This window comes from Myripristis murdjan, chromosome 16 (assembly GCF_902150065.1).
Source record: "Myripristis murdjan chromosome 16, fMyrMur1.1, whole genome shotgun sequence".
NCBI lineage: Eukaryota > Metazoa > Chordata > Actinopteri > Holocentriformes > Holocentridae > Myripristis > Myripristis murdjan.
Window position 1 is genome coordinate 25,389,878 of NC_043995.1, and position 14,302 is coordinate 25,404,179.

General features: G+C 41.5%; 3 protein-coding genes across 3 annotated transcripts; all 3 read right to left on the reverse strand.

The window, feature by feature from the left end:
• Window positions 1–835: 835 nt before the first annotated feature.
• LOC115373666 (free fatty acid receptor 2-like) lies at window positions 836–1,756 on the reverse strand. The gene has a single exon (XM_030072160.1). It carries the CDS (start codon window positions 1,754–1,756, stop codon window positions 836–838), a length of 921 nt encoding a protein of 306 aa, XP_029928020.1.
• A 3,304-nt stretch (window positions 1,757–5,060) lies between these two features.
• Window positions 5,061–5,993, reverse strand: LOC115373667 (free fatty acid receptor 2-like). Its single transcript, XM_030072161.1, has one exon. The coding sequence runs from the start codon at window positions 5,979–5,981 to the stop codon at window positions 5,061–5,063; it is 921 nt and encodes a 306-aa protein (XP_029928021.1). The 5' UTR covers window positions 5,982–5,993.
• Window positions 5,994–12,828: 6,835 nt separating this feature from the next.
• Window positions 12,829–13,749, reverse strand: LOC115373677 (free fatty acid receptor 2-like). The gene has a single exon (XM_030072175.1). The coding sequence runs from the start codon at window positions 13,747–13,749 to the stop codon at window positions 12,829–12,831; it is 921 nt and encodes a 306-aa protein (XP_029928035.1).
• Between the last annotated feature and the right edge of the window lie 553 nt (window positions 13,750–14,302).

A 14,302-nucleotide genomic window follows, 5' to 3' on the forward strand; every position in this document is an offset into this window, starting at 1 on the left:
GAGCACGCCCATGCTTTGCATGCAGGCAAAATTATGCCAACATAACAAGCTCAAATAGGCTACATACATTATTTTTTCCATTAGCAATCTAGTTTCTGACAATTCTTGCCAATGTGGTATCACTACTAAAGCAGTCTGACATGTTTTACTCCTCAGCAAAAGGTGTGAATTGAAGAATTTAACACTGGATGGAAAAAAGTACACACGTAACCTATGTGGGCACTGTACATGTACTTTCAACTCTGGTTCACAAATCAGAATTGAACTAATTAAGTATGAATTTCTCAACAATATGCTAAAGCTTTATAGTGGGTGAGCAAAATTCAAATGGTCACAGCACAAAATGCTTGAAAATGACACAGTGAATATCCGTTCACATTGTTTTATACTTCTATGATGACAACTTTGTGGAAGTTTACGGATACATCACTAGACAATTTAAATTCTCAACAGTTATTATATTTAGGGCATGCTTTACTTGGTGCAACCTGAATGCAACATCAGTTTAATTATTTCTGTTGGAGAACCAGACAATGAAAATCATGACATGGGTTTGTATCATCACTGCTATGTCATTAAACTCTGAATGAATTTAATGATATAGCAAGAGCTTATAACTGTCACAACCTACAAGTGGGTAGAAAATGTCAAATCTCGTAAAAGACCAAGGTTACAGCAATCTTTGTTAACAGCTGGTACAGTACTAATCTTTGCTTTAATTTCATGATTATACAGTAAAAAACATATAGAAGTTTTTCAAGTATGTCCTAATGAAAGCTATCAGTCAGTCATTCACCTTACAAGTTAAATGGAGACCTCCTGGAAACCAAATATCTTACTCCTCACTACTGTTTGTGACACGTCTTTGCAATGTCAGCATGTTCAGTCCGCACATCTTGAAAACTGACTTTTTACTGGTCAAGTGGAACATGGAGGAGGAGAAGTAGAAAATGATGGGGTCAAGACAGGTGTTGAAGGTGCTCAGCAGCAAGACGTAGTACCTCCATGTTGGGCTGTCACCCTCGATGAAGCCCACCAAATGAGAGATGTTATACGGCAGCACACAAGCCAGGAACACAGCCAGAGTTCCCAAGGCCATGCCGATGGCCTTTCGCTTCTGTGCCATAGATATCAGGGGGCGACTGTAGAGGATTGAGATGCTGCGCAGGTAGCAGAAAACACAGACGAGGAGAGGCACAACACAGAGGACTATGAATAACTCCAAACGCACTGGGAGGACGATCTTCAACTGCTGAGGCGTGAATTTCTCGTAGCACACAGTGGAGTTTTGTCTGGATAGAGCCGGGTGGTGTTGGGTGGCGAAAACAGTGCTGCAGTGCACTGCAGAGATTATCCAGATGACAACACTGGCCACTATAGGGTATGCAGGCTTTTGCAGCTGATGGTAGGAGACAGGGAATGCAATGCCTATGTAGCGCACCACGCTAACTGCCATCAGGAGCAAGGAGCTGGTGTAGATCGTAGAGAAGAAGATGAAGGAGGTGATGGAGCACAGGAAGCGCGGCAAGTCCCACTGCATCTGAGACGCAGCCTCGTGCATCTTCAAAGGAAGGATGATCAAGAAGAGAAGGTCTGAGACGGTCAGATTGAGTAGCAGAATGTCTGTTGGCCCTGGCTTGGTGTGGATCTTGACGCTGAAGGCATACAGTGCCAGGATGTTTGCAGGTAGGCCTATCAGAAAGGTCACAATGTAGACTGTGAGGATCACCTCACTCCTCACCACTGTGGTTATCATGGTTCTAGAACAAGAGAAGCAAAGAATAAACGATGAGAATGAAATGCAGCAACATAATTCTGAAAATGAGTTCATTAACATTGTGAAGGAATAATGTTTGGAGTCCAGTAATATCATTTAAAGCAGGTATTGGGGAGCATAATTGCTGATAATATTTCAAATCTTTTACATGGCCATTAGGCACCAAACAATTTATTCTGAACTTGTTTTGAGATTATGCCCCCTGGATGCAGGAGTCTAGTGTGGAAAGAGTACCACAAGACTGTCGGTCCCCAGAGTCGTATGAAATGTGGAACATTCATAACCAAATCCTCTTAAATCAAATTTAACTGTCATCAGTACCCCAGGTTTTTGGCTATATTATAAATTTTGACTCTAGATACGTACTGCAGCTTTCTCTAACAAAACCATGTACTCCAGTTTCACCTGAGCCATAAACTACTTTACTCTCAAGCCAGAATTGCCTCTACAGCATGAAAAAAGAAATCAAAGCTTGTTCAAACAAACAGAACTCAAGTTGCAGCATATCACCAGCAAGAAAAAAAAACAGATGTGGAATGTCAGTTTTAATACATGTAAGGTAAACATACATTTACTCACCCAACACAAGATTTTAAAAAAGGCCAAGGTCGAATAGAAATCAACCCGAGCTCCAAGCTGTGGGCTTTGTTGTACCTTTGATCAAACACTGTCAGTTCACAGCATCTCAGCTGAGCTGTTACGCTATAAAAATGAGGCTGCACCTAGTCAAATTAGCACAGTATGAGACATTAATATAGTCATCTAATGTACCATTCAGTTTGTATTAACTAAAATGCAAAACCATAGCATTGTTTCTGGAGGAAAAAGCACCTCAAGAAAACATCTACTCCCTCCAGATCTCTGCTGATATTAGGTTTTATTCTCAGCATTATAATTAGACTTGATTGCATAAGGCCATGGCCTTCCATCAGGGCCATGGACAGACATTTTGAGGGGCAGGTGCTCAAGTGAAGAAATAGGGCACCCTTCCCATAATTATTTATAAGATATAAAATTATAAACAACATCCCTGAACATCCACCCAAATTTAAGGCAGTTTAACACAAGATCCCACAGCCCAAGAGTGCAATTGTTTCATTACAACCGAGGTGCACATAAACAAGAGGTGCAGGCCGATCAAAAAACTGTTAAGTTACATCAAATCTCTGCTCACATACAAGTTGAAAGTAACTGGTAATTTAGCCCAGAAATCATAATGTTATGCCCAAAGGACAGATCCAGCAATTACATAATAAAACTACTTGTACAATCCTCAAACTACTTGTCAGTCTCAGTTTTAGTTGCATTTGAAAAAAGATAATGCTACATTGCAGAGACTGGTTTCAGTAGGTGTGTGAAATTGCTATCACTGGTTGCACAGCCACTTGAGTTGTTTATTTGTGTAGCCTGGCAAGTTCCTGGAAATACAGAAGGACGACAAATTTCACAAATTGTCTCTGCCTTCTTGTAGCCTATCACTTAAATGCACAAATATGCAAGTTCCTATTCAGCCAAAAAAAACTATGTTAAAGAACACTTCTCACTGATACAATTAGAGAGAGAGAGAGAGAGAGAGAGAGAGAGAGAGAGAGAGAGAGAGAGAGAGAGAGAGAGAGAGAGAGAGAGAGAGAGAAGTGTGATTTGCAGTATGGTTACTTGCTCACTGTAAGTTCTTATGGGAGAGGAATATTGTAGGATCCCATATATAACAAACAAGGTGCAATATAGTCTCAGTTACCTGTTACCTATAGTGATATTGTAGATATTATACTGATACTGTAGGAGATAAGCAATTTCCTGAGTTTCAAAGACATAGAAAGTCCCTGTAATAATGTTATAAAAATATTATTTCTACATCTATCACAAGAACAAGCGAAAATAAAGAAAACATTAACCTCATGATTCATATATGAGTGACAAAGGAACTAACACACCAACCAGAGTTCACTCATTTTGACTGACTATCTTACGGCAGACAAGCAGGCTTATTATTCAAGTTCATGGTAGGATATTGCCTACGTTAGTCTGGCTGTATTTAGATATTTTAAGAGTGGTTTAATTTCACAAGAGTGAAAAACAATGACAGGGCTTTGGGCAAACACTATCATTAACTGGCTGTCACCGGTGAAGGCAGGTCAGGGAGAGACGAGGCTGCGGCTCTGCAGGACGCTCTGCAGTTCAGCTGTGGATGCTGTGCCAAGGGAAGTCCGACAGGGAGGGGCAGGGGCTGGTGTGGTCTTGCAGAATTACAACTCAAATACAGTTGTCACACAGTACAGTATGCCTTTAATTGAAAATTGATACCATGAGCCACATTTAAAACAAAAATATAAAATTAGATAAAGAAACAGAAAAAAGTATCTTTTGCAAAAAGGGCACTCATCTACTCAGAGGTACAAAGGGCAGGTGTGTGAGCACCACCTGGGGTCTATCTGAGCACGCCCATGCTTTGCATGCAGGCAAAATTATGCCAACATAACAAGCTCAAATAGGTTACATACATTATTTTTTCCATTAGCAATCTAGTTTCTGACAATTCTTGCCAATGTGGTATCACTACTAAAGAAGTCTGACATGTTTTATTCCTCAACAAAAGGTGTGAATTGAAAAATGTAATATTGGATGGAAAAAAGTATGCATGTAACCTATGTGGGCACTATACGTGTACTATGAACTCTGGTTCACAAATCAGAATTGAACAAATCAAGTTTGAATTTCTCGACAATAGATGAGAAAAAATAAAATAGTTACAGCACAAAAATGGCTGAAAACGACATGGTGAATATGCGTTCACATTGTTTAATACTTCTATGATGACAACTTTGTGGAAGTTTACGGGGATTCCCTATTGGGGACATTCTGGTTTGATGCAATGTGAGACATCACTAGACAATTTAAATTCACAACAGTTACTATATTTAGGGCATGCTTTACTTGGTGCAACCTGAATGCAACATCAGTTTAATTATTTCTGTTGGAGAACCAGACAATGAAAATCATGACATGGGCTTGTATCATCATTGCTACGTCATTAAACTCTGGATGAATTTAATGACATAGCAAGAGCTTATAACTGTCACAAACTACAAGTGGGTAGAAAATGTCAAATCTCGTAAAGGACCAAGGTTACAGCAATCTTTGTTAACAGCCGGTACAGTACAAATCTTTGCTTTAATTTCATGATTATACAGTAAAAACATTTTTTCAAGTATGTCCTAATGAAAGCTATCAGTCAGTCATTCACCTTACAAGTTAAATGGAGACCTCCTGGAAACCAAATATCTTACTCCTCACTATTGCTTGCGGCACGTCTTTGCAATGTCAGCATGTTCAGTCCGCACATCTTGAAAACTGACTTTTTACTGGTCAAGTGGAACACGGAGGAGGAGAAGTAGAAAATGATGGGGTCAAGACAGGTGTTGAAGGTGCTCAGCAGCAAGACGTAGTGCCTCCATGTTGGGCTGTCACCCTCGATGAAGCCCACCAAATGAGAGATGTTAAACGGCAGCACACAAACCAGGAACACAGCTAGAGTCCCCAGGGCCATGCCGATGGCCTTTCGCTTCTGTGCCATAGATATCAGGGGGCGGCTGTAGAGGATTGAGATGCTGCGCAGGTAGCAGAAAACACAGACGAGAAGAGGCACAACACAGAGGACTACAAAAATCTCCAAACGCATCGGGAGGAGGATCTTCAATTGCCCAGGCGTAAATTTCTGGTAGCACACAGTGGAGTTTTGTCCGGATAGAGCCGGGTGGTGTTGGGTGGCGAAAATAGCGCTGCAGTGCACTGCAGAGATTATCCAGATGACAACACTGGCCACTATAGGGTATGCAGGCTTTTGCAGCTGATGGTAGGAGACTGGGAATGCAATGCCTATGTAGCGCACCACGCTAACTGCCATCAGGAGCAAGGAGCTGGTGTAGATCGTAGAGAAGAAGATGAAGGAGGTGATGGAGCACAGGAAGTGTGGCAAGTCCCACTGCATCTGAGACACAGCCTCGTGCATCTTCAAAGGAAGGAAGATCAAGAACAGAAGGTCTGAGACGGTCAGATTGAGTAGCAGAATGTCAGTTGGCACTGGCTTGGTGTGGATCTTGACGCTGAAGGCATACAGTGCCAGGACGTTTGCAGGTAGGCCTATCAGAAAGGTCACGAAGTAGACTGTGAGGATCACCTCACTCCTCACTACTGTGGTCATCATGGCTCTAGACAAGAGAAGAAAAGAATAAATGATGAGAATGAAATGCAGCAACACAATTCTGAAAATTAGTTCATTAACATTGTGAAGGAATAATGTTTGAAGTCCAGTAATATAATTTAAAGCAGGTTTTGGGGAGCATAATTGTTGATGATGTTTCAAATCTTTTACATGGCCATTAGGCACCAAACAATTTATTCTGAACTTAACCCTATAAAGCCTGACCTATGAAAGAATTGGCAGAAAATTCCAATTTTTTGAAACTGAACCCTTTATTTAGTCCTATAACAATATATATATATATATATACATATAGGGTCGGTGCTATGTGGATCGGGCGGCAGTCAAAGCTGGGGGCCTCGGCAACCCAATCCCCGGACACAACGGCTGGCGATGGGGACATGGAATCTCTGGCTCTGGAACCCAGCTCCTCGAGAGGGGCTGGACCCTCCACTACTCTGGAGTTGCCCTTGGTGAGAGGCGGTGAGCAGGTGTGGGCTTGCTCATAGCCCCCCAGCTTAGCCGCCATGTGTTGGGGTTTACCCCGGTGAACGAGAGGGTCGCCTCTCTGCGCCTTCGGGTTGGGGAGAGGGCTCTCACTGTTGTTTGTGCCTATGGGCCAAATGGCAATTTAGAGTACCCGGCCTTCTTGGAGTACCTGGGAGGGGTACTAGATAGTGCTCCTACTGGGGACTCCATTGTTCTACTGGGGGACTTCAACGCTCATGTGGGCAGCGACAGTGACACCTGGAGTGGGGTGATTGGGAGGAACGGCATCCCTGATCTGAACCCGAGTGGTGTTCTGTTATTGGACTTCTGTGCTAGTCAAAGTTTGTCCATAACGAACACCATGCACCCCTATGCAAGCATAGGGGTGTCCATAAGTGCACGTGGCACCAGGACACCCTAGGCCGAAGGTCGATGATCGACTTTGTTGTCATTTCGTCTGATCTCCGGCCACATGTCTTGGACACTTGGGTGACGAGGGGGCTGAGCTGTCACCCTCGAGCTGAGGTGCTCGAGGGTTCATGGGAGTTTGCCCAACCAGTCCACATGTCTTTTGTGGATCTGGAGAAGGCATTCGACCGTGTCCCTCGTGGTGCCCTTTGGGGGGTGCTCCGGGAGTATGGGGTCCGAGGCCCTTTGTAAAGGGTTGTTCGGTCCCTGTACGACCGGAGCAGGAGCATGGTTCGCATTGCCGGCAATAAGTCGGACCTATTCCCAGTGCATGTTGGACTCCGGCAGGGCTGCCCTTTATCACCGGTTCTGTTCATAATCTTTATGGACAGAATTTCTAGGCGCAGCCGCGGGCCAGAGGGAGTCCTGTTTGGGAGTCACAGGATTTCATCGCCACTTTTTGCAGATGATGTTGTCCTGTTGGCTCCTTCGAGGCAGGACCTTCAGCAGGCATTCAGCACCTCCAAGTCCGAGGCCATGGTTCTCGACCGGAAAAAGGTGGCATGCCCTCTCCCGGTTGGTGGAGAAGTCCTGCCTCAAGTGGAGGAGTTCAAGTATCTCGGGGTCTTGTTCACGAGTGAGGGAAGGATGGAGCGTGAGATTGACAGGCGGATCGGTGCGGCCTCCACAGTAATGCGGTCGGTGTACCGATCCATCGTGGTGAAGAAGGAGCTGAGCCGAAAGGCGAGGCTCTCGATTTACCAGTCGATCTACGTTCCTACCCTCACCTATGGCCATGAGCTATGGGTAATGACTGAAAGGACAAGATCGCGGATACAAGCGGCCGAAATGAGTTTCCTTCGCAGGGTGGCCGGGCGTTCCATTAGAGATAGGGTGAGGAGCTCGGAGTAGAGCCACTGCTCCTCCGCATCGAGAGGAACCAATTGAGGTGGCTCGGGCATCTGTTCCAGATGCCCCCTGGACGCCTCCCTGGGGAGGTGTTCCGGGCATGCCCCACTGGGAGGAGGCCCCAGGGAAGACCCAGGACACACTGGAGGGACTATATATAACTATATAACTATATATATATAACTATAAACTATATATCTATATATATAACTATATATATATAACTATCTATATATATAACTATATATATATAACTATATATATATATATATATATATATATATATATATATATATATATATATACATATATATATATAGATAGATAGATAGATAGTTATATATATATATATATAAATATAAAAATTAAAAGATCGTGTAATAATATATTTTTTATATAAATCAAAAAATATATTATTACATGATCTTTCTGTTGTATGATATATGATATGTACTTGAAGTGCCACTGGTATGGTCCAGGGTGAACAGGGGAAGTGTTCAAAGGTATAAAACAGTATTTTGGTCAAGTATTGATTAAACTGAAAACGGAATGTGTGAACTGATAACGTGCATCATATATGATACAAATGGCTTTATAGGGTTAATTTTAGATTATGCCCCCTGGATGCAGGAGTCTAGTGTGGAAAGAGTACCATGAGACTGCCGGATCCCAGAGTCGTATGAAATGTGGAACATTCATAACCAAATCCTCTTAAATCAAATTTAACTGCTATCAGTGCCCCAGGTTTTTGGCTATATTATAAATTTTGACTCTAGACACACTGCAGCTTTCTCTAACAAAACCATGTATTCCAGTTTCACCTGAGCCATAAACTACTTTACTCTCAAGCCAGAATTGCCTCTACAGCATGAAAAAGAAACAAAGCTTGTTCAAACAAACAGGAATGAAGCTGCAGAATATCACCAGCCAGCAAAAACACAGATGTGGAATATTAGTTTCAATACATCTAAGAAACATACATTTACTCACCCAGCAGAAGATTTAAAAAAAAAAGGCCAAGGTCTAAAAGAAATCAACCCGAGCTCCAAGCTGTGGGCTTTGTTGTGCCTTTGATCGAACACAGTCAGTTTAACGTCTCAGCTGAGCTGTTACGCTATAAAAATGAGGCTGCACCTAGTCAAATTAGCACAGCAGTATGAGACATTAATATAGTCATCTAATGTACCATTCAGTATGTATTAACTAAAATGCAAAACAATAGCATTGTTTCTAGAGGAAAAAGCACCTCAGGAAAACATCTACTCCCTCCAGATCTCTGCTGATATTAGGTTTTATTCTCAGCATTATAATTAGACTTGATTGCATAAGGCCATGGCCTTCCATCAGGGCCGTGGACAGACATTTGGGGGGGCAGGTGCTCAAGTGAAGAAATAGGGCACCCTTCTCATAATTATTTATAAAATATAAAATTATATCACTGATAATTTTGAAAAAAAAAATGCGTTAAATTACAAAATCTGAAGGTATATCATTATAGGGCAAGGTCTTGGCTGTTCAGCAATGTACCAGTGCAACCTCCTCATTTTGCATTTTTTTCATAAAATAGGTTTTTCCAGTTATTAGGCTACTTTGTTTTTTGTTTTTAATTTGAAAAACATATTTTTGTATTAAAGAGACTATTATGTTAATACCGTATTTCACCAATTAATCGCCCGGGCGTTTAATATGCAAAATCGACTTGGACCCCGGGCGTTTAAAAGAACCAGGCGGCTATTCGCTGCAGGCCTTTATTTATTTTTGCACCAGGTCATTATCGTGATGACAGCTACTGTCCAACATATTTTCAGTCGGTCGATTTAATATTACGGTACACCCTTTTGTTCTAACGTTAGCTAGCGCTCTTATTTTGACAGAAAACGGAGGTGCCGCACTGTTATTGTGCGGCTAACTGTTTACTTCTGCAAAAATAAGGTGAATAGCCTTACTTTGGGTTACCTACATATAATGCAAATAATCGCCCCGGCGGTTATTCGGGTGGGCGTTTAATACGCAAAATGCGTGCAGACCCCAGGCGTTTATAAGAACCAGGCGGCTATTTGCGGCCGGGCGATTAATTGGTGAAATACGGTAACTCAACAGCACCAAAGAAACATATTGTAAACATATTCATTTAAAACCAATATAACTGCCTCTGACGGTGGTGACACTAATCTGACGGTGGTGACAGTCGCCTCATTAAAACATACATTTCCAAAATTTATACCACTCAAGTCAATGGCTTCTTGCTTAACAACTTTATTTAACTGTTTGGTACAAAAAATAACAATCATGAGCTTGTTATAAGCATTTGTCAGACTTCAGTCATCACCGTCAGACAGAAAACCTGACGGTGGTGAGGTCTGACGGTGGTGACAAAAACCTACTCTTTCACATGATAAGCATGAGTTGTTCATATTAGCCAGCTTGTTTTCCCCCTGTTGCTACCTGCATCAGACCTCTTCTTAAAAAGTATACATTTATTCCATAATCTAATTTAATATTTTTTATACAGAAGTTGGCAGTGTTGACAATTTATGGTTGTGACAGTAGCAGTGTCCAAAAATATGAAGAGATTTAAGAGAAAATAGAAAACCTCCAGGAGCCTGAGTGGTCTTGAAGCATGCAGTAGAGCTGAAGGTTTGAAAAGGAATCCTCAGGAATGTAATTGACCTTGTAGTTTTTTTATTATTATTTTTTAAATAAATATCTGACGGTGGTGACGAATATCTGGGACACATTTTGAGCAACCACAAAATAATAGTAAATATTGTTCAAAACCCATCGTTTGTAGTTTTTAATACATATTATGATGTACTCTTTCATGTGGTAAAGATATTATTCAATGAAATTATTACTTTTTGTTGTTTTAATCAAGTTGAAATGATTATCTCCTATCCGAGGACAACTGGTTTTGTAGGGTATGGGCCAACATATAATCATTAAATTAATAAAAAATTAAAAATAAACCTATAAAAGAACCTTACAAATGTGCAACGGACCCCCTGATTATGCCCTTGATTCTTTTTTTTTTCATTAAAATGTTGTAAATTTCCAGCAGAAATAGCATTTTTCTTAGTGGGACATGATTTATCCAAATTCTCAAGAATCAGTGATATACAACATCCCTGAACATCCACCCAAATGCAAGGCAATTTAACACAATATCCCACAGCCCAAGAGTGCAATTGTTTCATTACAACCTAGGTGCACCTAAAGTAGAAGTGCAGGCCGATCAAAAAACTGTTAAGTGAATATGTCAAATTTCTGCTCACATACAAGTTGAAAGTAACTGGTAATTTAGCCCAGAAAACATAATGTTATGCCCAAAGGACAGATCCAGCAATTACATACTAAAATACTTGTACAGTCCTCAAACTACTTGTCAGTCCCAGTTTTAGTTGCATTTGAAAAAAGATAATGCTACATTGCAGAGACTGGTTTCAGTAGGTGTGAAATTGCTATCACTGGTTTCACAGCCACTTGAGTTGTTCCTGGCAAGTTCCTGGAAATACAGAAGGACCACAAATTTCACAAATCGTCTCTGCCTTCTTGTAGCCGATCACTTAAACATAATATGTTCCTATAGTGATATTGTAGATATTATACTGATACTGTAGGTAGATAAGCAATTTCCTGAATTTCCTGAGTCTCAAAGACATAGAAAGTCCCTGTAATAATATTTAAAAAAATATATATATATTGTTTCTACATCTATCACAAGAACAGGCGAAAATAAAGAAAACATTAACCTCATGATTCATATATTTGTTTCAGTGACAAAGGAACTAACACACCAACCAGAGTTCACTCATTTTGACTGACTATCTTACAGCAGACAAGCATGCTTATTATTCAAGTTCATGGTAGGATATTGCCTAAGTTAGGCTGGCTGTAGTGAGATATTTTAAGAGTGGTTTAATTTCACAAGAGTGAAAAACAATGACGGGGCTTTGGGCAAACACTATCATTAACTGGCTGTCACCGGTGAAGGCAGGTCAGGGAGAGACGAGGCTGCGGCTCTGCAGGACGCTCTGCAGTTCAGCTGTGGATGCTGTGCCAAGGGAAGTCCGACAGGGAGGGGCAGGGGCTGGTGTGGTCTTGCAGAATTACAACTCAAATACAGTTGTCACACAGTACAGTATGCTTTTAATTGAAAATTGATACCATGGGCCACATTTAAAACAAAAATATAAAATTAGATAAAGAAACAGAAAAAAGTATCTTACAAACAGGGCACTCATCTACTCAGAGGTACAAAAGGCAGGTGTGTGAGCACCACCTGGGGTCTCACTGAGCACGCACATGCTTTGCATGCAGGCAAAATTATGCCAACATAACAAGCTCAAATAGGTTACATACATTATTTTTTCCATTAGCAATCTAGCTTCTGACAATTCTTGCCAATGTGGTATCACTACTAAAGCAGTCTGACATGTTTTACTCCTCAGCAAAAGGTGTGAATTGAAAAATGTAATATTGGATGGAAAAAGTACGCATGTAACCTATGTGGGCACTATACGTGTACTATGAACTCTGGTTCACAAATCAGAATTGAACAAATCAAGTTTGAATTTCTCGACAATAGTTTACGGGGATTCCCTATTGGGGACATTCTGGTTTGATACAATGTGAGACATCACTAGACAATTTAAATTCACAACAGTTATTATATTTAGGGCATGCTTTACTTGGTGCAACCTGAATGCAACCTCAGTTTAATTATTTCTGTTGGAGAACCAGACAATGAAAATCATGACATGGGTTTGTATCATCACTGCTATGTCATTAAACTCTGGATGAATTTAATGACATAGCAAGAGCTTATAACTGTCACAACCAACAAGTGGGTAGAAAATGTCAAATCTCGTAAAGGACCAAGGTTACAGCAATCTTTGCTAACAGCTGGTACAGTACAAATCTTTGCTTTAATTTCATGATTATACAGTAAAAACATATTGAGGTTTTTCAGGTATGTCCTAATGAAAGCTATCAGTCAGTCATTCACCTTACAAGTTAAATGGAGACGTCCTGGAAACCAAATATCTTACTCCTCACTACTGTTTGTGACACGTCTTTGCAATGTCAGCATGTTCAGTCCGCACATCTTGAAAACTGACTTTTTACTGGTCAAGTGGAACATGGAGGAGGAGAAGTAGAAAATGATGGGGTCAAGACAGGTGTTGAAGGTGCTCAGCAGCAAGGTGTAGTACCTCCATGCTGGGCTGTCACCCTCGATGAAGCCCACCAAATGTGAGATGTTATACGGCAGCACACAAACCAGGAACACAGCCAGAGTCCCCAAGGCCATGCCAATGGCCTTTCGCTTCTGTGCCACAGATATCCGGGGGCGGCTGTAGAGGATTGAGATGCTGCGCAGGTAGCAGAAAACACAGACGAGGAGAGGCACAACACAGAGGACTACAAAAAACTCCAAACGCACTGGGAGGAGGATCTTCAACTGCTGAGGCGTGAATTTCTCGTAGCACACAGTGGAGTTTTGTCTGGATAGAGCCGGGTGGTGTTGGGTGGCAAAGACAATGCTGCAGTGCACTGCAGAGATTATCCAGATGACAACACTGGCCACTATAGGGTATGCAGGCTTTTGCAGCTGATGGTAGGAGACAGGGAATGCAATGCCTATGTAGCGCACCACGCTAACTGCCATCAGGAGCAAGGAGCTGGTGTAGATCGTAGAGAAGAAGATGAAGGAGGTGATGGAGCACAGGAAGCGCGGCAAGTCCCACTGCATCTGAGACGCAGCCTCGTGCATTTTCAAAGGAAGGATGATCAAGAAGAGAAGGTCTGAGACAGTCAGATTGAGTAGCAGAATGTCTGTTGGCCCTGGCTTGGTGTGGATCTTGACGCTGAAGGCATACAGTGCCAGGATGTTTGCAGGTAGGCCTATCAGAAAGGTCACAATGTAGACTGTGAGGATCACCTCACTCCTCACCACTGTGGTTATCATGGTTCTAGAACAAGAGAAGCAAAGAATAAACGATGAGAATGAAATGCAGCAACATAATTCTGAAAATGAGTTCATTAACATTGTGAAGGAATAATGTTTGGAATCCAGTAACATCATTTTAAGCAGGTATTGGGGAGCATAATTGTTGATGACATTTCAAATCTTTTACATGGCCATTAGGCACCAAACAATTTATTCTAAACTTATTTTGAGATTATGCCCCCTGGATGGAGGAGTCTAGTGTGGAAAGAGTACCACAAGACTGCCGGTCCCCAGAGTCGTATGAAATGTGGAACATTCATAACCAAATCCTCTTAAATCAAATTTAACTGTCATCAGTGTCCTGGGTTTTTGGCTATATTATAACTTTTTACTGTAAATACATACTGCAGCTTTCTCTGAGTTAAAACTATTTAGTACCTGCTTTTCAGGACTATGACCGGAGAACAAAACCATGTATTCCAGTTTCACCTGAGCCATAAACTAGTTTACTCTCAAGCCAGAATTGCCTCTACAGCATGAGAAAGAAACAAAGCTTGTTCAAACAAACAGG